Consider the following 24495-nt stretch of genomic DNA (forward strand, 5'->3'; position numbering starts at 1 on the left):
CAATAAAACATATTACCCGACCCACCCTGTCTCTAGAATTTAGTAAGTATTTCTGTTGACAATGCACAGAGAAAAACAGACTGCAGCTCACTCTGCTATAACTGGGTTGGCTACGCAGTCTAACAGGAGTGAAAAGTAATAACAAAGAAAAATTTCTTACCTGTTCATTTTCTATGTTACAAGCTTCTCTCTTGATAACAAATGGAAAATGCCTCACACAGTGAAATTCAGAGGTGGTCCAGCGTTGATGTGGCTGTAGGCTCATGGAGAATCCCCACCTTCTCCTCAGCCCACCAGAAATGTTCTTCCAAAGCTTCTTGAAGCCACCTGCTACAACACTGGACTGCCTCCGAACTCCATAAGTGGGCGGCACTATCCACTTGATCCTCTTGTTATGAATGAGGACAGAAGCTGTGCAGCAAAAAAATATTACCACTGTAACTTCTAGTTCTACCCCACAAGGCACTACCCTGAACAATTCCTCCCTTTCCTTAGCATTCACACCCTTCAAATACTTTTAGAATATTATGCATCCCCTCTGTTGTCCCTTATCTAAGTTACATACATTTAGGTTTTTAAAACTTACCCGACAGTCAGATCCTCAAACATCTACTACTCATTTTTATAAGGTATTTGAATTCTCTCCAGCTTGTGACTTTCTGGTAACGAAGTGACCGAAACTGAATCCAGAATGGCAGGTGCAACTTCATGAATGCTTTAGAGAGGGACCACTGCTCTTCCTTTCTCTGCAGTACAATGACACTGTGAACTCAGTATACTGGAAATTGGCTATCTTAAGCCTCTTTCAGAATCACTAGAAAATGTGGTCTAATGGTGACAGCAAAGGAGTCTGAGTCAGGAATTCTGGGTTATACGTCCAACTCTGTCACCGACTTCATCTGTGCCTTTGTACAAGCTTTTTAACTTCTGGACCTCAGTGGGTATGTCTACACAGCAATTAGATACCCCCGGCTGGCCTGTGCCAGCTAACTTGGGCTCACAGAGCTCAGGCTGCAGGGCTGCTTCATAGCTATGTAGACTTCCAGTGTCGGACTGGAATCCAGGCTCTAGGATCCTTTGAGGTAGGAGGGACCGCCAATACTGGAAGTCAACACAGATATGAAACAGCCCCGCAGCCTGAACCCCACAAGTTCGAGTCGGCTGGCACAGGTCAGCCACTGGTTTTTATTTGCTGTGTAGACACATACAGTATGTCTGCTTGTAAAATGGGGCTAATAATTACTGAATAAATGTTTACAGAGTGCTCAAAGATCCATGGACAAAACATGCTACAAAAAGAACAAAGTAGTATTAATATTTCCAGGTTTCTCTCCAACATTGTACGGATGCACTTTGGGTTGCTTCTGGCTAGGGGTGGTTGCTTGTAACTTTTCAAGCTGAATCACATTTTATTTTTTACTTATATTTCTGACATGAATCTTCCAATCAATTCATTGATTTTAAGGCAAGAAGGGACCATTATGATGGTCATCTGTGCTGACATCCTTCATAAAAGACTACAGAATTTTACCCAATGTTTCCTATATCAAACCCATATACTGTGGTTGAGCTAGAGTCTCTCTTTTAAAAAGAGACATCCATTCTTGATTTAACAAAAACAACAAGAGTTCTGTAGCACATTAAAGACAAACAAATTTAATTTCAGCAGGCATAAGCTTTCGTGGGCTCCAGCATCTGAGGAAGTGGGCTGAAGCCCATGAAAGCTTATGCCTGCTGAAATTAAATTTGTTAGTCTTTAAAGTGCTACAGAACTCTCGTTTTTGCTGTATACAGACTAACACGGCTATCCCTCTGGAATTCTTGATTTAAAGCATTCAAGTGATGAAGAATCTACCATATCCCCAGGTAAAGTGCAGTCAATGTTAATTACTTTCACTGTTTAAAACTTGCACCTCTTTTTAGCTGGGATTTATCTAGATGTTGGATCTTATCATGCCTCTCTGTCTGCAAAATTGAAAAGCCCTCTACTATCAGAATTCTCCTCTCTATGCAGATATGTATAGACTGATCAAATCACCTCTTAATCTTCTCTTGGATAAAGTGAATTGATTGATCTTCTTTAGTCTCACACGGGAAGGTTTTCCAGATGTCAAAATCATTCTCGTAACTCTTTTCTGAACCCTTTCCAATTCATCAACATCCTTTTAGAAGTGTTTACACCAGTGCTGGATACAGTATTGCAGTAATGGTGGCAGTAGCTCCTCCATACTTCTACTCAATATTCTGCTGTTTATAAATCCAATGCATTTGTCCTCTTAGTGAGGACATCACACTGTGACCTTGTGCTTAGTTGGTTATACACCATGACTACAAGTATATAGCATGACCACAGAGTCATTATTCTGAGTCACGGCTTTCCAAAATCCAGTGTGACCAAATATTCTTTGTTCCTAGATCTATGATCTTGCATTTGGCTGTATTAAAACATATGCTGGTCAAGTATACACAGCTTTTCATGTGATGCAGATTGCTGTTTCCATCATTTACTACACTACCAATTTTTGTGTTATCTGATAACTTCACCATCAATTATTCCAGATTTTCTTTGATGAAGATATTGACTAGCACTGGGATCAAGAAACCCCATATGCTCTGTACACATATACTATTGTGTAACTGCCTTCCAGACAGGATGCCTCTGAAACGTATACAATTTTAAATCCAAAGAAAGAAAACTACCTTGCAAAAAAGTAAAAGCCTTAATTAATATCAGAAGGGCACCACTGTGTTTCACTTTCCAGGGACCTTAGCGATTCAGTCTTTCACAAGAAAGGGAGAACATTTTCTGGATTAAGTAGTTCAATAAATCTTCCTTGTTCTTTCTCGTCACCTGAATTTTAAGGTACATGTCCTTAAGAAGAAAGTCTGGCCTGTAAAACATCCACTAGTAAAGCTATGAAACAGGAGTGTTAGATCCAGTAAGATAAAACAAAAGCAGGGTTATTTTAAGCCATACTCACAACAAACTGGTCAATATCTCTTTCAAGCCCCATGTTCGGCAAATCAGGCATCATATGTGCCACCACTTTAAATCCTGCATCCTTGGCTAAGTGAAATGACTCACACACGGCCTTCACTGTGTGTCCCCTGGAAAGATGAAAAACTGGTTACAAAACCTAAATGCCTTCATGAATTGCAGTCCTTCAGGTGTGGAATTCACTCCACCTGGATATCCATTTTAGCTGCCACTTAAATAAGCTCACCCCCATCACTGAAGAACTGTTCCCCTTATATTTGGGGCCTTTTCTTTTCTCTACACCATGGAAGATTTCTCTCATTTATATTTTTGTGTCTGGTTTTATTACTGTGGTTTTACTTTACTAATAAAGTATTGTGATTTTTTAAAAGTCTGTTCTATGGTGAAATTATCTGGCATTTTGAGTAGCTTGAGGGGAGACAACAGAGAGTCATTTCATAAATAAAAATTATTTCCTTATTAGAGGAGGGATCTGAGATGCATCAGCAACTAAACTACTTGATGCCTCAACCCATATTTGAATATTCTTCTGCTTTGCAGCAATTGGAAACACTCAATAACAACCTCACTAATGACTCATGCTACTGAATGGAAAAGTAATTTCCAAACATTTAACCTAATTGGTTGTAATTTGACATTTAGCCACAAGCAAAATATGTAAGTTTAAAACAAAAACCTACCCTTACATGTTAAATGAAAAATTGAAGGAAACCAGAGCCACCCTATGGGAGACTAGTGTGAACACCAATCAGCTCAAGAAACAGAATCCAATTCATTGTTTTAGAGCTGAAGGGATATTCTAAAATACAGAAGATGGGCTGGATATGTATGCATGAGCAGACTACAATAGAGCATAGAACCATTTAGGCATATTGCAAGCATCTTTAAAAGTGCCAAAACCTTTAAAAATCTAATCTTAAAAAGGATTCCTTCTATGTAAAAGAGACTGCTACCTACTACCTTCCTCTTCTTCACAGCAAGCAACAGCAACTCCACTTGCAGTTTCACTGACAAATTTTCAAAACAGCAGTGACATGCAGTTTAGAGATGCTGCAAAAAATCATTTAATCTGATGGACAAAATTGGATGGGAACTAAATGGAGATCATAGAGGTGGATAATAGGGATACTGATTTTGAAAGTTCCATCTCTGGATAGCACAACAGCTGTGAAAGAGTTTATAGAAAAACATGGATAAGTGGGCTTGATAAGCTTGAAGATTGCACCAGAAATCAGAATTAATTAATGTATCCGAGCTAAGAATCAGGCGATATGGCTACTTTTTTTAGTATTGGCTATTTACTTTGTAAAGCTCTTTGCCGTCTAAGTTTGAAAAGTGCTATATAAGGACTAGTTAGTTAATTTAGTTTATGTGACAGCTTAGTTTGCACAATAGACTAAAGTTATTGCTGTACACTACGGCTTTGCTCCCCTAGTCAGATACTGAATCTAGTCCTAATGCAGCAATGAGATTCTGGACCTTTATCGTGCAGTCACAATACAGATTAATCTTTGGGAGGAAACTGGCTTCAGACTCTAATGTCAAGTCTCCACAAGAAAATGTCTGATATTTTCAATTACTGCACAATTGTCACCTCTAAGTTATGGGTGGTTTTTTTAAGCCTGTCAAACCAAATTCCAATTTCTCTGTAATTAGTTATGCTTTTCATTTATTAAAGATCTTCGGTAAGTAACTGGAGTGTGTGATAAGGGTGAAGGTAGGTTTTATATAAATCATGGAAAACACAAGTGTTCTGAAGTTTACAGATCCCCAATTCTGCAACAATATGAAGCATATTTCTCTCCTGGCAGGTTATGAGAATATGAACTGTAACATATTCTAGAGCCTCTGGCATTATTTTGTCATCACTGGTCCAGGGCCACAAAAAAGTAGTCAAGAACTTCTGACTAGTACACTTCACAGTCTCTGAAAGACTGTATATATTGAATGATCCTGATTAAAGTATCAATAGGTATAATTTCTGGGTATATACAAGACTGTGATAAGTGTCAATTATAAACACGTACACGGACCTGCCTCACACTCTGCATGTTCCAAGTGCCTCTCTTTTCTTCAAAACATTTCAGGAATGACCACCATGACCTAATGCCATACTTCCTGCATGTAAGGTACCTGTTCAGATTATTTTGTACAGATTATAATGTACTGTACCTACTCAAACCTTTAGATTGTAAATTTCTCAGGACAAGGACTCTGATCTTTGTTTGGGCACATCTTACTTACTTTACATGGCTGCATATATTTATGGAGCTATAAAGACAGTATCCAGCACCATAAAATATTTATGGAATCGGAATGTCAGCATAAAATTGTACAGAATTAGGTTGGCACTTTGTTACCAGCCATCTTCTAGAGTATTCTATAAGACAAACAATAAGCAGACATTGAGCTTTACAGTGAAACATTTTTCTCACCTGTTTGTATCTCTGGCCACATCCTCATAGACACTTTGCACTCCAATCTCCAGCCTTGTGCAGCCATATGACAACATGTCACTCAGGTGCCGCTTCAGGCAGTAATCAGGCCTGGTCTCTATAGTGATCCCAACACACTTTGTGAGACTTCGTTCTGAGTACCTGTAAACAAAAACAAGCTCCTTGTCATGATCACAAGTCAGTCACAGACAGTGTTCAAAACAAGTCCAAAAATGTCCAGGTGTCAACTTTTTACAATCTCCTCCTCAGCTATAACCAGGAAAAGAAAAAAAAAATAGCCTGGCAATCAGAATGGACCCAACATTATCACATTGTGAACATACATAGTTACACACATGTACAATAAAAGGTTTTATCTATTTCTGAATATTAAAGAAAGTGGAACATGCCTGGCTTGCAAACTTTCTTTCAAACAATACTTGTTGGGAAAAGGAAAATATCCCCTGAACTGATCAAGCCCTTTTGCACCAGCAGCAGTGGGAAGTGGGGCCTCGATAAGAGAGGAAAGTCAAGATGGGAAATAAAAAGGTGAGCTGAGCTTGGCATACCCTTACACCACAACAGCCAGTCTGACATATCCAGCTAAATACGTCTATTTAAATCACTGAGTTGCATGTTACACTAAATTCTACAAAACCTCAGTTTAGATAAAACTCTGTATAATCCACACATTTCCTTGTGATTCCAAGAGGCACTAAAACAGCATGCAGAAACATGATTTAGATCTAGCTGGTATGTTTTGATAAGGCCAGATACTTGTAGGCAATCTATGCAAAAGTCCACAGAGCATCTCTTCTCCTGGATTTGAGTAACACTCTGAGCTTCATTTATGTCTGACGTTTCCCAAGGAAGCCTCATTTAAACTGTTTTTCTTTATGGAACTAGATGCATAATATAGACTAACTGATATATAGTGTTACTGAATATTATTCTCTTGTCCATTATTATTCTCTTTTTATAAGTTACTGCAAAGCTTAATTCAGTGGTTTGGGGCACAGGGTAAAATAAAAAGTCATATTACTACTGATACTTGGAGATCCTTAGATAAAAACTGATTTAAAAAGGTAACACAGATTAATCTTTATAACATCCCAAAATTTAGGTAAGGGTAATAATACTCATCACTTCAATATAGGAATTAATCAGTCACCACTGAAATGTAGCCACCTACCCTTGACGGAGATGACACTGATGATGACTTTGAGAAATAAGTTATTTCAATCCTACCTGTCAAGGCTAACTTCCCTAGGATTAACCAACATCAGTGTCTTTTTTAGGAAAGCAATAAATCCTGCATTAAAGTATAATTTAAAAAAATGTTATTTTTAAACATTTTCTTGCATATATAAATACAGTTGTTCTAAATGTGTCATGTCTGGGTACCATTGTATACATGGAAGAAAGGGTTTTTAACGGATATCCAACTTGACCCATTTCCGATGACAAGATTGCCACCAACTGGAGAATCTGGAACTAGGAGCCTAGAGGACAGCAAGTCCCCCGCAGCAATGTGGCAGAGGATGACACCATTGAAATTATGATTCTGTATATTTTTACAAATCAAGAGACACCCCCCTTTACTTTCTATTATTAACTTGCCCACAAAATTACTATACATGCTCCCAGACTATACTTGACAGACAAACTGAATAATTGTTTGTCAGGTCAAAGAAGGTGTTACATATTTGTGATTCATTAGCCTGTTAGACACTAGGAAAATTTTGTCTTTTAAAAACCCACTGAATGTATTCTGATTGATTTGTAAGAATTAAAAAGAAATGTTTTTTAACTTCTTTATAAATAAGTAACACTCCCATAATATCAGAGGGCATATATTCATATTAAGAAACAAGCCATCTGCAATACAGTGTAAAAATATAAAGAGAGAGTCAGAAGGGAAACAAAAATAATATTTTTTTCCCTTGAAGCAGATTCATGGCCAAGTTATAAACTGCTGAACATAATGAACACCAGAAGACCTTTAACTACAGAAACTACAAAAAGACTTATGAATCCAGTGTAGCATGATAGCAAATGAAACTGTCTTGCTTAACTCCTTGTATGCTGTAAATAAAAGTGTGGCTGAGTTAAAAAAGGGAAACAAACAAAAAGGATATTATAGTATCAAAGAAGGTACCAAGGCACTAAACCCAGGGAGATACAGTAGTTTAATACAGCAATTTCAGGACTCATAACAGGCGATGTCCACATCAGAATATTGAATATGAACACACCTTTCAAATCATTCTGGTTAGCTCCCCCTTCCCTAATTTTCAAGATCCCTCTCAGAACAGTATCATCATCTTTCTGGAAAAGGACTAGCTGAATTTTCCTGGTCATTGTCAGTTTTCACTGGCTGGAATCTCATGCTACAAGAGACAGCTGTTGCCAATGCTGGTGGATTCTCTGTACCTTAAAGTCTGTAAACCATAATTTGAGGACTTTAATAACTCAGTCATAGGTTAGAGGTTTATTACAGGAGTGGGTGGGTGTGGTTCTGTGGCCTGCATTGTGCAGGAGGTCAGACTAGATGATCACATTGGTCCCTTCTGACCTTAGAGTCTGTAAGTCTCTGAATTCATAGCCAACTGGAAGGACCAAAATCATACTGCTTTTTCCCAACAAACCTCTCTGGGATTGAACATGCTTCATGTGCAGAAGGAATGAAAGGCAGTGATAACAACATGCACGGAAAGGAAAGGACTAATTCTGGGCAGTGCTTGTGCTCCCTGGTTAGCAGCTTTGGATTTCTACAACAGAATTATGCTGACCAGCCAAACATCTGGCCACAATGTCTTTTGTACATATGTATCTAGTCTTTGAAGATCAAAAATAAATAAATAAATAAATGCTCAGACTGAGGAGGCCATTTAAATAAAAGAGAATCATTGATACTGCATTGATTTATTAATTTGCAAGGAGAAAGAGAAGGCAAAAGTACATGCCACACAGCATTCTACTGCAAATGATTCTGGTAAAAAAAACTTGCTCATTATTCCCTGAAATATATGGAAGCCAGGGAAACAAGAATGTTAGAGAGAGAGGAGGTTTTTCTCCCTCCATTAAGGAGGGAAATTAAAACAAAGCAATAGAACAACAGAATATTTTAGCATCACTCCTATTTGCAAAAAGTTAAATCTATTTCACTTTGAACTTACCATTTAATTAAATAAAATCAAAAACTTGTAAAGTCATAAAGGGAAAAGAACATCTTTACAGCCACTTACAAGTCATCTCATCAATCAACCTCACTGTCTCCCTTTTAAGCTAATAGTTATCTTTGGTTCATCAACTACTTCCTAGAACTACTGCACTGGAAGAGTAAAGCACTCAGGATGACTGACAGTAGCATCAGAGTGTCAAGGCCTAGGTAATTTTATGGCCAATAACATTTGTAGCTATACGTGCCAAGAAAAAGGTAATCTAATTGCAAGCATCATGTCACTAGCTGATCTGTTGTATTGTGCTTGACTTTGTCTTCCTTAAAAAGATCAGATATAAGCTACTGCCAAAGGCATGACAGTGAATTGATGGAACACCCTGGAATGGCGGTCGAAGCATGATGGGGCATATGAATGTTTAGCATACCTGGCACGTAAATACCTTGCAACGCCAGCTATAACAGTGCTATGCGAATGCCTGGTGTCACTTTCAAATGACATTGTAAATAAGAAGCAGGCAGCATTATCTCCTGTAAATATAAACAAACTTGTTTGTCTTACCACTTGGTTGGACAAGAAGTAGGACTGAGTGGACTTGTAGGCTCTAAAGTTGTACATTGGTTAAATTTTGAGAGCAGTTACTTTTTTACATAATTCTACATTTGTAAGTTGCACTTTCATGACAAAGAGATTGCACAACAGTACTTGTCTGAGGTGAACTGAAATATAATTTTGGGTTTGTTTTTTTTTACAGTGCAAATATTTGTAATAAAAAATAAATATGAAGTGAGCACTATACATTTTATATTGTGTTGTAATTGAAATCAATATTTTTGAAAATGTAGAAAATATCCAAAGATACTTAATTAAATGGTATTCTATTATTGTTTAACAGCACAATTAATCATGATCAATTTTTTAAAATCGTTTGACAGCCCTAGAAATAATATATGTCAAAATGGTTTCTGTTTCACATCAGCATCAGTTTCTCAAGGATCAGTTTTCCAGTAATGCACAAGCTACAGTACTTTAAAATAAGGTAATTATTGACTAAAACAGATCTATAACTTGGCTAATTTTCATAAAGTAACGCTATTTATAGTCTGTTACAACATCCGCAAGAACAATCCTTCTTCTGAAATGCCACCACATTAGATCAGTCACAAACCCATCCCCAATGACAAACGCACCATAGTTCAGTACAATTTGGTGGAGACCCAAGATGATTAGAGGACTGGAGCACAAGACTTATGAGGAGAGGCTGAGGGAACTGGGCTTGTTTAGTCTGCAAAAGAGAAGAACGAGGGGGGATTTGATAGCAGCCTTTAACTACCTGAAAGGGGGTTCCAGGGAGGATGGAGCTAGGCTGTTCTCAGTGGTGGCAGATAACAGAAGAAGGAGCAATGGTCTCAAGTTGCAGTGGGGTGGTCTAGGTTGGATATTCAGAAAAAGTTTTTCACTAGGAGGGTGGTGAAGCACTGGGATGGGTTACCTAGTGCTGAAGGAGGTGGTGGAATCTCCATCTTTAGAGGTTTTTAAGATGCGGCTTGACAAAGCCCTGGCTGGGATGATTTAGCTGAGGATTCACCAAGGGAAAGTAGTCCTGCTATGATTGAGCAGAAGGGGTTGGACTAGATGATACGGTTTCTCACAGTATTCTTATCAGCAAGTTAAAGAAGTATGGGTTGGATGAATGGACTATAAAATGGATAGTGAACTGGCTTCAATGGCTCCATGTCTAGCTGGCAACCGGTCACAAGCGGAGTTCCCCAATACAGAGTGACCTAAACAAACTGGAGGATTGGGCCAAAAGAAATCTAATGAGGTTCAACAAGGACAAGTGCAGAGTCCTCCACTTAGGAAGAAAGAATCCCATGCACAGCTATAGACTGGGGACCGACGAGCTGGGCAGCAGCTCTGCAGAAAAGGACCTGGGGGTAACGGTGGATAAAAAGCTGGATATGAGTCAGCAGTGTGCCCTGGTTGTCAAGAAGGCTAATGGAATATGAGGTCACGGGAAGTGATTATTCCCCTCTATTCGGCATTGGTGAGGCCGCATTTAGAATACTGTGTCCAGTTTTGGGCCCCCCACTACAAAAAAGATGTGGACAATTTGGAGAGAGTGCAGCGGAGGGCAACCAAAATGATTAGGGGGCTGGAGCACAGGACTTATGAGGAGAGGCTGAGGGAACTGGGCTTGTTTAGTCTGCAAAAGAGAAGAGTGAGGGGGGAGCTTTTAACTACCTGAAAGGGGGTTCTAGGGAGGATGGGGCTAGGCTGTTCTCGGTGGTGGCAGATGACAGAACAAGGAGCAACGGTCTCAAGTTGCAGGGGAGGTCTAGGTTGGACATTAGGAAAAAGTTTTTTACTTTGAGCAGGGGGACTTGGAGACTAGATGAGGCTGTTCTCAGTGGTGGCAGATAACAGAAGAAGGAGCAATGGTCTCAAGTTGCAGTGGGGTGGTCTAGGTTGGATATTCAGAAAAAGTTTTTCACTAGGAGGGTGGTGAAGCACTGGGATGGGTTACCTAGGGAGGTGGTCAGGCTTGACAAAGCCCTGGCTCCCTTCCAAGTCTAATCTTCTATGATTCTATGCTCCTAAGAGACCATACAGAATACTGAGCAGAACAGATGCCACTTCTTTCATTTTTAAGCTATAGATTCTCAGGAAAATTGTCTCTCAATAATAAGGAGCCTTGGCTTTTTGTCCATTTGCTGTTAGCCTAAATAGGCTGTGTATCCAATGTATTTCTCTTGGCTTTAACATACTAGTTCTATTTAGCATAATGTTAGTGGGAAGACAACCTATATAGTGTATCAAAAGAAGAAAAAACATAATATACAGATGCATGCAGCATTTGGTTTGTATTCCTCCCCATTTCTGGCATCTCTGACATAAATATACTATGAAACCTGCACTAGAGACTGCTTCTCACAGGCAATCACATTTTTCAAGTAAACATTTTAAAGCACCCCATGTAGTTTCCAGTACAAATTTGTGTGATCTTCAGTTAAATGCCACTTCTGGTATGTAATCAACAGCTGCTGACCCCTTGGACAGGTTTCAACATATGCCCATTTCTCTAGATAAGCACTGTCCATCCAAGTACACTGAAAAATGTACTATATTCCATGAACATTCAATGATGTCAGAGCAGTGACACTAAAAAGTACAAGCAACTTGATAAAATAATGTGTGTAATGAAATAAAGACTGCAATAAAAGTTTCATGCTGCAGTCAATAAAGTTTGTCCATGACTTCTCATACCTTTGCTGCAGGATTTTGTCTAGGAACCTTGCAAAATGACAGTTAAAGAAAATGTCTCTGTTACTAAACAATGACAATCTATGACAGCCATAATTATACTGATAGCTAATCAATGAATAGTCAGTGCTGAACCCATGCTGGCGTGGCCAAGCCGGAAGAATCGAGATGGCATCTGTTTAGCCCCTCCTTGTTTTGAGCAGGACCATATGCAGGAGGGGAAGGCAGGAAAGTGAATATGAGGGCCTCTGAGCGCTCAGACAAATGGTGTTGGTGAGCACCCCCGCCCCTTGACCATGGAGAGAGCAGCACTGCGGGCACCTCGTGCTGCAGTCTGATACCAACAGATTCCCTTTGGGGAAAATCCCCCTCCAGACGGTCGTAGAAGCCCTTAGTGGGTGCAGCGTAGTGAGAAAAAGCGCTATACTGTCTGTCAGCACCTGCACCTCCCTGCCCTTGATAAAGCGGAGGGACATTCCGCAAGCCCTGCGAGCGTTTCACGGGTCTTTACAACGGTGTGCTGACGCCTCTTGGTGCAGGAGCTGCCTGCTTGGACTGCATCCCGGGGCCGTGACTGAAGCGGACTAAGCGTCAGGCTAGCTATCCTCACCCTATAGGTGCAGGCCACCCTGTGACCTATCAGCTGTCGGCAACATTTGGCTGTTGTCGTAGGGCATTTGTGCATGTGGCCCATTCTGAGGGACTCTTGACCCTCAGCACGGCTGGGGCAGGAAGGTCTGGTCTGGGAAGCAACCGGTCATGCCGATGCATTCCGTAGCTGCACCTGAGCTAATGTGAGCTTTGCGTGTTTACCAGCAGAACCCACCAGTCACAAGAGACGCCTGACCGGCTCACCCTGCTCTGGGTTTGGGACCTGGGCCTGCCTGGGCAGATCATTCATCATCAAGCGTGCAGCTACCCCTGCCAAGCCTTCAGTAAACACCGTCAGCCAAGTAAGAGACCACAGGGTAAGCTGTAAAGTGTTAGAGGGAGTCCACCCCTACGAAGTGGAGGGACCTTTGAGGATGTGCATCCCTGACATCCAGGGCGGCATACTGGGCTCCTGCCTACTAGAGCTAGGGGGACATGCGAGACTTGAGCTCCTTGTTCAGTATTTGTGCGACAACATAGGTCTGTCACCGTCCTCAACTCCCCCCCCCCCCTTTTTTGGGGGGGGAGGGGGGGAAGTACCTCAAGGAGGACCTCTCCGGCTGCTTCTGGCTGAGGTGGCCTCAACCTCTTGGAGTGAACTTGTCACTGAGGAGGAAGGGGGAGGCATTAAGGGGCCTGGGGGAGGGGACGACCGGGGGCCCTAGCTGACTGGAGTATCTCAAGGGCCCAGCAGTCCAAAGGCCTTCTGGCTCACCCAAGCCTGAAGGAGGGCATAGGCTAAGGTGCTGCCCTTGCGTTCACCAGCAGAAGAGGCCTTTTCCGATTGCCCTACGCTGAGAGGACCCTTACTGAGGCCTTAAGGAGCCACTCAGGGTGGATGGTGTCCCCTAGGGCCCCTGACTCTGTCCCCTTGCCCATAGGATGCGAGATGGCCGTGGCTGGCACCTCTGCTGCTGCTGTCCCTGGAGACCAGTCTGACACCCAAAGGTCTGTGGCGCGTAGCAGCCCAGGGAATAGAATATGGTCTAGGAGTCCCTGAGACCATGCAGCATCGCCTCTATGCGAACCAGAGAGAAGGCTGAACCATCCACGGAAGGGCCCCAGATGAGCTACTGCACCTTTTCGGAATAGCCTAGGATTGTAGCCACTAACCTCTGGGCATGCCGATGGTGGGGGGTATGGCTCTGCCCACCGAATCAGCAGCAACTGAGGGTGCCAGGACCGCTGCTCCAGCTCCCACAGTACCCTCTTCTGCAATATACAGATTCAACATGTGCTTCGGGGCAGAACCTCAGCAACCTGCTCACTGAGTCCCCCAAGGGGCTCAACTTCCACTTGCTGGTGTTGCTATTGAATAAAGTTTTCTCCAAACAAGTCTGGCTTGCAGTTGCCCTTGTTCTCTGGAGTAGAGCCAATCTGCCCTGCCTCTCCCTGAGGCTGGCGGCAACCACCACCAGGGAGCGGTGGTGAGCAGTATTCAAACCCCTTGGCTGGGAGTAATACCATTCTTGGCTCATTTAGGCATCAGGCTACAGCGGGGGAGGTTTGCCACGAGATCCTCACTATGTTGAGTGCCCTTTCCCTGTACTTGGGGCACTGACTGCATCCCTGAGGGGTTGATGGACCGTGGTCCCCCTCCCCCTGGGGAAAACCCCTAAGCCCCCATACAGCCATTGGGGTGACCATTGCCTGAGGCCATCTGCCTGGGGCTCTGGCACCTTTCATTAATAGCTGCTCCCCCAGATACTGCATCCCCAAGGGGACACTGAGGAACCGCTGACAGACCACTGCTGGGGCTGCCCAAAAGCCTCTTACTGTGCGGTTTCATCGTTCCAGAGAGCGATCCCTCAGCTCTTGACTACCGGGTTCATCGTGGGTGCCGCGGCTAGAGCAGGCGAACAGACAACACTCCGGTGAGCTGGGCTGATCCGAGCATCATTCCTGCATCAAGGACTTTTTGCGCTCTGTGCGTCTCAGTGCTGAGTCAAGCTCCAGCACCACACTCTGCCTGGCCTCAGTGCTGGGCAAACTCCTTAGTGCCGAGACTGTCTCCGGCCACCGAGTCTGGCGCAGCCTCAGTACGGGGGGTGAAACCTCAGTGCCAAGGCTGTCTCTGGCATCCAGGCTTGCCTTGGTGCAGGGGGCGAACCCCTCGGTGTTGAATTCATGGCACTGGTAGGCTTTGAACTTGCTTAAAAATTATAAATATATCAATAAAATATTGTGTTTAACTGATACCTATATGTAGGGTGGCTAGGAAAACTAAAGTTTAGCCTTTCATTTTAACTGCAGAAAGATGCAGATTTTTGTGTTTTTTAACCAGATAATTTTACTTTTTTATCACAAAAAACTAGGATCCCTGCTGATATCCCATGTGGGTGCCAGTATGACATTACATTTTTTTTCAGTTTGCTTTCTTAAAAACCCAGGAAATCTCACACAAACTAAGTTAAGAGAACATTAAGATTGCAAAGTCAAGCAGTCCAAAGTTAGGAACTGACAGAACTAAAAAATGTTGTCTAGGCAACGTTAATTCGGCCCTCATATGCATTATGATACATGGTTTAATTTCATGATCATGGTCAAGTTCTTTGTGTGTAATTATAATTATAGCATGCAAGAGTACACTAGCTACAGCACACTGCAGAAAGATATGATCCAAAAGCAAACATTCATTTCACTCAGTTCAACGTTCTCAAACAGTCATAGAAAAATGTTTTGCCTTATATAAAGTTTGAAAATTAAACTAGACTTTTCAGATCCTTACACTGAATCACCACCTTGCTAGAAAATTACTTTTCCTTAAAGTGAAGTTAGTGACACTGAAAGGTGACTGATTTCTGCTTTCAGAATCGTCGACCCTCTACGCAGTAAACAGAGCGCAGGCCCTGGCAGCACAAACCATGCATCGTTACCCCAGCAGCATGTTTTAACCTGGTCTTGGAAAGCAACCCCTGTTGGGGAAAAAAAGTAGTGCAGGCCCTACATAAGCTCTTCAGGACAAGGGAGCATCCATCCGTGACCCCAATGCTGCCCTAAGCTCCATGAAGAGGTAGGGCTTTGCCCAGTGCAGAATTGGATCCTGTTTACTAAGTGCTGGCACTAGAAAATAGTTTCTAATATTTATCCTTGCACCATGCTCAGAAACTGGCTACGACACCAACTGCTACAATGCTTTTGATGACAAGTTCCACAGGAACTGTAATCAAACAATTTATTTAATATTTTAGCCCAATGAACAGATATTAATCCAAAGTTGCCACCACAGCATGGGGGCAAAATTGGAACTGAAAAGCTAGAAGTTGGACCCCAATCATTCAAACCGACCAGGAGATGAAGATAGTTCCACATCTCATTGTCAATCCTCTTTGGTCACCCAGGTCCAACCTAACATTAACATTTCCATGCAGGTCACTGGAGAAGTTCCTGTTCTTGCTAAATTACATGAACACAGCAGTAGAGCAGCAAAAATGAGAAAATCACCCTCTGTGCATGTTCAAAAGTAATTTGCTAAAAGTCTAAAAAACCCTCAAGTTCATTTTTCAGCTTCAATGATTCCATGACCATTAAAGCCATCATCATTTCTATCAGCAAAAAGCAGAGCACAGCTCAATTGTATTTACAGCTATTTCTAAGACAAACACCTATCATTTCTGTGAAGACTAAACATCTTAGTCATCTGATCAGAGTCTGCAAAGGAAATGTTTGTTTCCTGCTTTGCTCTTAGCAAATCTCAAATAATGTCATGTCTGTATGTGCTGCGGCACATACAGTTAACTATATTTATTTCATCTCAGTTTAAAGTAGTCCTTTATATCAGCAGAAACCTGTAGTATTTCCTCCCATGTGTAAAATATTCAGAAATAATAAACTGAACAGAATGGCCACCCATTCTATCTGGCTGAATGACTATACTAGGCATGAAACTAGGGAGGTTGGGCGCGGCAGCAGAAACAACCGCCATTATCCTTCTAAATTGCAAATAGCAGTTGAGATTATGAGAAGAAATTGGCAGACTTAAAATACTTTGAAATCTGAACATTATCAGGTACTCATGAACAATCCTGCTTTGATCAAGATGCAATTTGATGAAAGAATATCATCTTACATATATTTTAAATAATATGCTTAGCAACTAAAATTGGTTCTTCAAATAGAAAAGTATGAGCAGTGTGCAAAGATACAGGGATACAACATAGTGTACAGGCAATCTAATGGTAGGAGTTTTCAAGCTCTACTAGCAAGAAGGGATGCTATGAATACTGAAAATCAGTCACTTAGGAAACAAGAAATCAGACTGTAATGGCAAATGCTGCTTTCAAACCCACAAGAGCACCCTTAGAAGTTCTGGTGTACAGAAAGACGCTACTTGTGCCTTTAGAAAGGTAGAATTTCACACAGATTGGGAAACTAATCCTGGTGTAAGTGATCTACATGTATGCCACTAGAATAATAGTGTTTTTCACTAGAAGGGTGTTTTTTTCCATGAGGAGGGTGGTGAAGCACTGGAATAGGTTACATCCGGAGGTGGTGGCATCTCCATCATTAGAGGTTTTTAAGGTGCGGCTTGACAAAGCCCTGGCTGGGATGATTTAGTTGGGGTTGGTCCTGCTTTGAGCAAGGGGTTGGACTAGATGACCTCTTGTGGTCCCTTCCAACCCTAATCTTCTACGATTTTATGTTGACTGTCTCCTAGCCATGAGAGAAGCAAACAAAGCTATGCCACACTCCCCAATGAAATATCCTTTGCACTAGGCAGAATGGGCAATTCAGGAATGGGTCTTGCTTGCCCATAAAGGGTTACATACTGTTCTAGAACAGCATTGATACTATTCATAATAGTTCTATTAAAGAAAAGAGGGGGGAAAAGACCCTAATTAACTGTGGAACCCACACACTGCAGCAAAAACTACCAAAAATTTATTTGGTAACCCTCAATCACTATTCTATTAAGTATTCCTTTAAATTTGTTACTAAAGGAAATCCTTTTCTTAAAATAATTAGTTATTTTTTACTACTTGAAAGCAAAACTTGCAGCTGATTATAGATAATCCTCTGCTATGACCACACAGCACTTATTTTTCACAATGACATAAGGAGGGCTCACATTCCCCCAGCGGGGGGGAGGGTGATTAAAAATGATTTTTTAAATTATTTAAATGTTAAAGTTTTCTTTTTAAAAATAAAACCATTTAAAACAAAATCTGAATTTAATGCAGAACCTGTTAAGGCCTACTCTTATTATAATCTCTAAAATATTTAAATAAAAAATAAATATGCTGAATCCATGAGCCTATCAAAAACTAAGTTTAAGGCTTTTCTTCTATATAAAGAAAGAAACAGGAGAAAATCATCTAACTTTTGAGGTCAAGCTTTATAAATGTGGCTCAATAGGTCTCTGATCCTGTGGGGGACTCGGGATGTGTGCAGCTGTGTGCACGACATTGGCAAAGTCATAACAGGTGTTGGGACCCAGCCTCTGACTCCAGTAGACACCATCATGTAGACCATCAGGACCATCTACTGAGACCACCTGGGTAGTCTCATACTCCTATTTTATAGCTTCTCCCTAGTTGAGGGTTGATTGGCTCAGTTCTCCAATCATGAATATTTATTATTCTCCACATCATGGAAACTTACTCTCCAGCTCATGGAAAAACACTGATCTGCCCAGTAATTACCAGCCTTTGCTTCTGGAGGGTTCTGGGTACTTCAGATAAGTGGACTTCTGCTGTCTTCTTTCATGTGCACACAGGAAAAGATACAAACAAACAGAAATCCATTAAATTCCCAACTGCCTCCTTCTCTGTCTCTAAGCAAATAAAATACTGCAGTGCAAAAGGCATGTGCGTTACACAAGCAGAAGTCTTCGTTTTTAGATCTTTTGTTTTTCTGGGACAAGAGGTGGGTGGCAGTTAGGTAACAAAGGAAAAGGAGCAGCGGGTGCAACCAGAAAGGAGCAATACTGGTGTCAAAGCAGGACACTGTGGGAAGAAGGGACTACATTCTTCAGAGTGCAGCTTCTAGTGCTGATTTCAACAATGGAGGAAAAAAATCTGTCATGACTGCAGGTGGTAAAGAGACCCTGACAGAATATTTTTCAAGAAATTCTTGTACCTCTGGCTAAAAAAAGGAACACATGCCAAAGAATAAAGTAACAGTGCAACAAAGAGATGCAAAGCCTGGTTGCCAGAATGAAACAACATTATGAAAAACTCTCCTCAAAAGGCAATAACTTTGAAGATGTGGACATATCTGAACAATCTGCATAAACTGGTTAGTAAAACTATTTTTGCACCATTCTTATGGACTGCCTACCATGTTTTACTAAGCATGTAAATGATAACAGATAGTCATAAATTTGTGATATGGGGAGATTTATGAATTTCAAAATGTTTGTGTTTGAAATATAACTGGTAAGTTTGCTGGAGAATTTATCAATTACATTTTTACTATTACTGTTGGACTTCTGGAATGATTTTTTATTGCTCTGTATAATCAAACATCCTGCGTTTAAAAGTATTAGACATAGTATTTAAACATAGTGTTTAAAAGTATTAGACATTTATAAACTAGTATTTTTTTTTAAAATTCAGTCAGTTTGGTATGTTGCTAGAGAAGGATTTAAACATTTCAATAATTCTTATGATTTATTGTTTTCCCTATACAACTGGATTTAAAATAAATTACATAATGTAAACAGGGGTACAAACAGCTGCAGAAGGAGAAATCTCTTTTACAATCTAATTTTTTTTAAAGTAGTGCACTAATAGTGAGTGAGACTTTTTTAGACATTGCCAATGTCTAAAACTTCAAAGTCACCAGCAGTGCTGCAACTAAATATACAGACAGTAAATTAACTAACAAAAACCCAAGGCTTTCTTCAACACCCAGTAAAACCCATGGATGAGTTTGTAATCAGGATAAAGAAATTCCAGCAAGATTCCTCAGATAAAAAGACTAATTGGGTCATTTATGCAACAAATTATCCCTTTTGTCTTGTTCAGAACAAACAGGTTCAATCATTGACAGGTTCAATCATTACAACCAGACTACACTCCATCTGGCAGAGACACATTGCTAGACACAGTATATGAGAAGGAAATTGAACAGTGTGCAAAAAAACATGGACAGAAAATTCATTAATCTGAGTCATGATGGGTGCAGCAATGTACACAATGATCCAGTACTTTGTGCTTGTGTGACAACAGAAGATGGGGTTGTCGATCTTACAGAAACAACTGATACATCAGGAAAAGTCCATACAGAAGTATACTTAAAAGAAGGTGCAGTAAAAGATAGTGTGGAAAAAAAATTTGAGTGTCAAGTGTGTAAGTTTTGTCACAGTCAACGCTGCAAACGTAGCAAAAATGAGAAGAAATCTAGAAGAAGATAACAAAGGGAACCTGAAACTTATAACGTATAAGTGCAATGCTCACTTTAGCCAAAGACTTAACTCTAGGTATATAGGAAAATGATGTTGAAATTAATAAATAGTTCTGGAACAACCACTTTGCTTCAGCTGTTTTGAAGAGACCAGGAAAATCCAAACTAATTCTCCTAAGATATACGATGGAATTCAGCAGTTGACTGTTTTGAGCTATTTGTTAAGATCTGACCTAGTCTGATGACAATTTGTGAAGAAAAATGTGACAAAATAAATGGAACTATCAGAGCAAAAGTAGCCACAGTGGACTTAAGAGAAATGTAGAAGATACACTGAACATTCTGATACTTAATTCCATAGTCTTGGACAAACTGCAAAAAGATTGCTGCTATATTGCTGATGCTGTTGAAATTTGGAAAGAACTTCAGGAGACACTGAAGAAAGCAATATCTAACAACAAAATTACATTGCAGGCAGTAAAGAAGCAGATGGATCAAGCACTTACTCCACCTCATTTTCTTGCCAATATTCTCAATCCAAAGTATTGCAGTAGAAGCCTAACTGTCGAAGATTATGTGCTATGACATGTGCATCTAATAACCACTCATTAATCACGCCAGCCATAATAAATTTCAGGGCTCGTGAACCATTCAAAGAACTACATGTTTGCTGAGGACATTTTAAAGAAAGTCTACTTTAAGATGAGGTATGTGGAACTGTCAAGTGGTGCAGTTACCATAGAAACAGGGATAAACAATGACATCAACACATTAAAATGACTACTTTTAAATATTTGTATTCATTTCTATTAATTTAATGACTATGTATTATCTCAAGACATAAAACTGGATTTCTTTGTGCCTCCAAAGCATCACACCAACAATCTAAAGGGTAAAATAAAATCTAATAATACGTGTTTACAGGTATCACTGAAGCTAAACTGTGCTGGTGACATTTCTAGTCAACATCATCATCATGTTCATTATTATGATCTCTGTTGAGTTACCACAGTCTTCATGGCCTTGGCACGTACGCAGTTCTGTGAGGGGAAAATTGGTCTGACCACGGACAGTTTATTGTGCAACAACCCCACCTTGTGTACAGACAAATAAGGGTTTGTAGAAGCTCTGATGCCACTGTGCCCTTGAAGGAGGAAGTATTTCATCATCCACATTTTTCCATCCATGTTGCAATGGTGATCCAATATCTAGCTTACCTGAGTGTGAAGACATTCAAATCTTTTGTTTGCCAAGATGCTCATTTGACATACTCTTCAAAACAGTGGAGTTTGGCCAGTGACTTGTCCTTTTTGAAGGCTAGATTGAAGTGCAAACAATTTAGGTCTCTGTGGACTACACTTCTCTCTCGCTCTGGTCATACAGCACTGTTACCAACTTACTTGTTGTAGAAATTGCGGCTTGTCCATCACGTTTCCAATTTGACAAGATCTTTAAAGCAGTAAGCTCCCTTTGTTTTGACAACATTAAACAGATTTCTTCCCCTCGCCCCCTCGTATACCAAAGGAAGCTAGTAAAAGGGAACTTAAAAGGAACAGTCACAAGAGTGAAATGCCTGCAAGTTGTATGGAAACTTCTCTGGCAAGTCCAGTGTAAAAGTATAGTTAGGCAGGCCAAAAAAGAATTTGAAGAACAGCTAGCAAAATAATCAAAAAATAGCAAAAAAAAAATTTTTGAGTACATCAGAAACAGGAAATTGGCCAAACAATCAGTAAAGCCATTAGATGATCAAGGTGCTAAGGAGCACAAAAAAGACTGGCCACTGCAGAGAAGCTAAATTAATTATTTGCATTGGTCTTCACTGTAGAGGATATGGGGGAGATTCCCACACATGCCAAATCAGAGGAACTGTCCCAGACAGATGTCAATAGAAAAGGTTTTGAAACATATTGATAAATTAAACAGTAATAAGTCACCAGGACCAGATGGTATTCAGCCAACAGTTTTGATGGAACTCAAATATGAAATTGCAGAACTACTAATTGTGGTGGATAACTGATCACTTAAATCAGCTTTTGTAACAGATGGATAGTTAATATGATGTCAATTTTTTTAAAAAAAGGCTCCAGATGCGATCCTGACAATTACAGGCTGGTACCAGGTATCAGTACCAGGAAAACTGGTTGAAACTAATTGAAAATAGTAAAGAACAGAATGCAGACACATAGATGAACATGAGTTGGGGAAAACTCAATGCAGCTTTTGTAATGGGAAATCATACTTTATCAATCTATTTGGATTCTTTGAGGGGGTCAAACGTGTAGACAAGGGTGATCCAGTGGATATAGTGTACTTGGACTTTCAGAAAGCCTTTGACAAAGTCTCACACCAAAGGCTCTTAAGCTAAGCAAGCAATCATGAGATGAGGGAAATTCCTGTCATGTATCAGTAACTGGTTAAAAGACACAAAACAAAAGGTAGGAATAAATGGTTAGTTTTCAGAATGGAGAGAGGAAAGTAGTAGTGTCCCCCAGAGATCTGTACTAGGACTAGTGCTGTTCAACATATTCATAAAGGATCTGGAAAAAGGGTAAGCAGTGAGGTGGCAAAGTTTGCAGATTATCTAAAATTACTCAAGATAGTAAAGTCCAAAGCAGATTGCGAAGAGTTACAAAGGGATCTCTCAAAACTGGACAACAAAATGGCAGATCAGCCATTATCAGCATTGATAAATGCAAAGTAATGCACATTGGAAAACATAATCCCAACTATATATACAAAATGATGGGGTATAAATTTGTTGTTACCATGAAAGAGAGCTCTTGGAGTCATTGTGGTTACTTCTCTGAAAAAATCTGGTCAATATGCAGAAGCAGTTAATAAAGCTAACAGTGTTAGGAACTGTTAAGAATGGGATAGATAACACAGTAAATATCATAATTCCACTATATAAATCCATGGTACGCCCAAATCTTGAATATTGCATGCAGTTCCAGTTGCCCCATCTCAGAAAGACATCAGAAATGGAAAAGGTACAGAGAAGAGCAAGAAAAATGATTAAGAGTGTAGAACAACTTCCATCTGAAGAGAGATTAAAAGACTGGGACTGGTTCAGCTTGGAAAAGAAATTATGAAGGGGGGATATGACAGAGGTCTATAATATCACAAGTGGTGGGGAGAAAGTGAATAAGGAAGCGTTATATTTAGTCCTTCACATAACACAAGAACCAGGAGTCACCCAATGAAATTAATTGGCAGTAGTCTTAAAACAAACAAAAGGAAGTACTTCACACAATCAACCTGTGGAACTTGTTGTCAGTGGATGCTGTGAAGATGAAGTATAACTGGGTTAAAAAAAAATTTAGGTAAGTTCATGGAGGATAGGTCCATCAATGGCTACTCACCAAAACAGCCAGGGATGCAACCCCATGCTCTGAGTGTCCCTAAGCCTCTGACTGCCAGAAGGATGAAAGGGGATGATTCGCTCGATAATTGCCTTGTTCTGTTCTTTCCTTCTGAAGCATCTGGCATTGGCTGTTGTCGGAAGATGTGATACTGATCTAAGATGGATTTTCGGTCTGACTCGGTATGGCTGTTCTTACTTGGTAAGGACAGATCTCTGCAGATAACAATTTCTGGACTGACAGCTGCTGTGATTGTCCCTCCCTTGCAAGACTTAACTTTGGTTTTCTTGGCCATGTCAGCAAGTGTTTTGATGCCAAATTTCTTGACTGGCTCAGGGCTTAAGAAGCTGTGTGTCCCATCACAATCCAGGGCACCTGTCACAAATCTCTCAATTTGTACTTCAACACCTGCAATTTTCAGTAGAGACTTCTGTACATCTGATATTACATGCAGACTTGTAGATTTGGTAATAAGCAGGGTGGATAAAATCAATGATTTTTTTTTTTAATAATTTTTTTTTATTTAAATTGGATTTTTTTAAAATCAATAAAATACTAAACTTCTCTCGTTTAAAAAAATAACGGTTACAATTAAATCTCATCGCAAACATGCTAAACCTACATTTACAGTCTCATAAAAATGAATTAATGTCTCTAGTCTGTCCAGCCTAACTACCAGCTCTTGCTTCTTGAACATTCTGGGCTTTCAGTTTCTGTTTCTCAGCAGACTAAAGTCACGTGTGCAAAGACAGACACAGGCTGGATAGGATTGTTATTGTTCTGTGCTTATGTGGTGGTGGAACTGGGCCAAGCAAGGCAGAGGAGTTAGTTAAGACACTGTCTTAAAGGCACAGAGAGAATATTTTTATCATCTGGTATTATTCACTCAATGCTGTAAGTGTGGCAAAGATGATACTTAGAAGAAGAAATGGAAGGATGCTCCTTAACATATGGCTGCAGTGACTATTTAATGCATCTTTTAGCCAAAGACTTAAGTACGTCTTCTCCAGGAATAAAAGAAAATGTTGTTGAAGTCACAAAATACTTCCGTAACAACCATTTTGCTTCAGCTTCACTGAAGAGAGCAGAAGGATCCAAACTAATTCTCCCTCAAGATGTTCGATGGAATTCTGGGGTTGATTGTTTTGAACAATTTATTAAGAACTGGCCTATTCTCATAAAACTTTGTGAAGAAAACCGTGATAAAAAAGATAGCAGTATCTCATCCAAAGTATCTAACACTGGATTCAGGAGGA

The 24495-nt window shown here is 40.3% G+C and overlaps 1 protein-coding gene across 2 annotated transcripts in view; it reads right to left on the bottom strand.

Moving 5' to 3' along the window:
• Window positions 1–24495, bottom strand: part of ELP3 (elongator acetyltransferase complex subunit 3) — a 138057-nt gene that overhangs the window by 90829 nt on the left and 22733 nt on the right. For both annotated transcript variants that reach the window (XM_067556155.1, XM_067556156.1), the window contains exons 8-9: window positions 5434–5595; window positions 2982–3108 (exon numbers count right to left, since the gene is read on the bottom strand). In XM_067556155.1, the coding sequence (XP_067412256.1) occupies window positions 2982–3108; window positions 5434–5595 (289 nt within the window). The remainder of the gene's footprint in view (window positions 1–2981; window positions 3109–5433; window positions 5596–24495) is intronic.

This window comes from Emydura macquarii, unplaced genomic scaffold (genome assembly GCF_026122565.2).
Source record: "Emydura macquarii macquarii isolate MOO-44397 ecotype Brisbane River unplaced genomic scaffold, CSIRO-AGI_Emac_v2 contig_1676, whole genome shotgun sequence".
NCBI lineage: Eukaryota > Metazoa > Chordata > Testudines > Chelidae > Emydura > Emydura macquarii.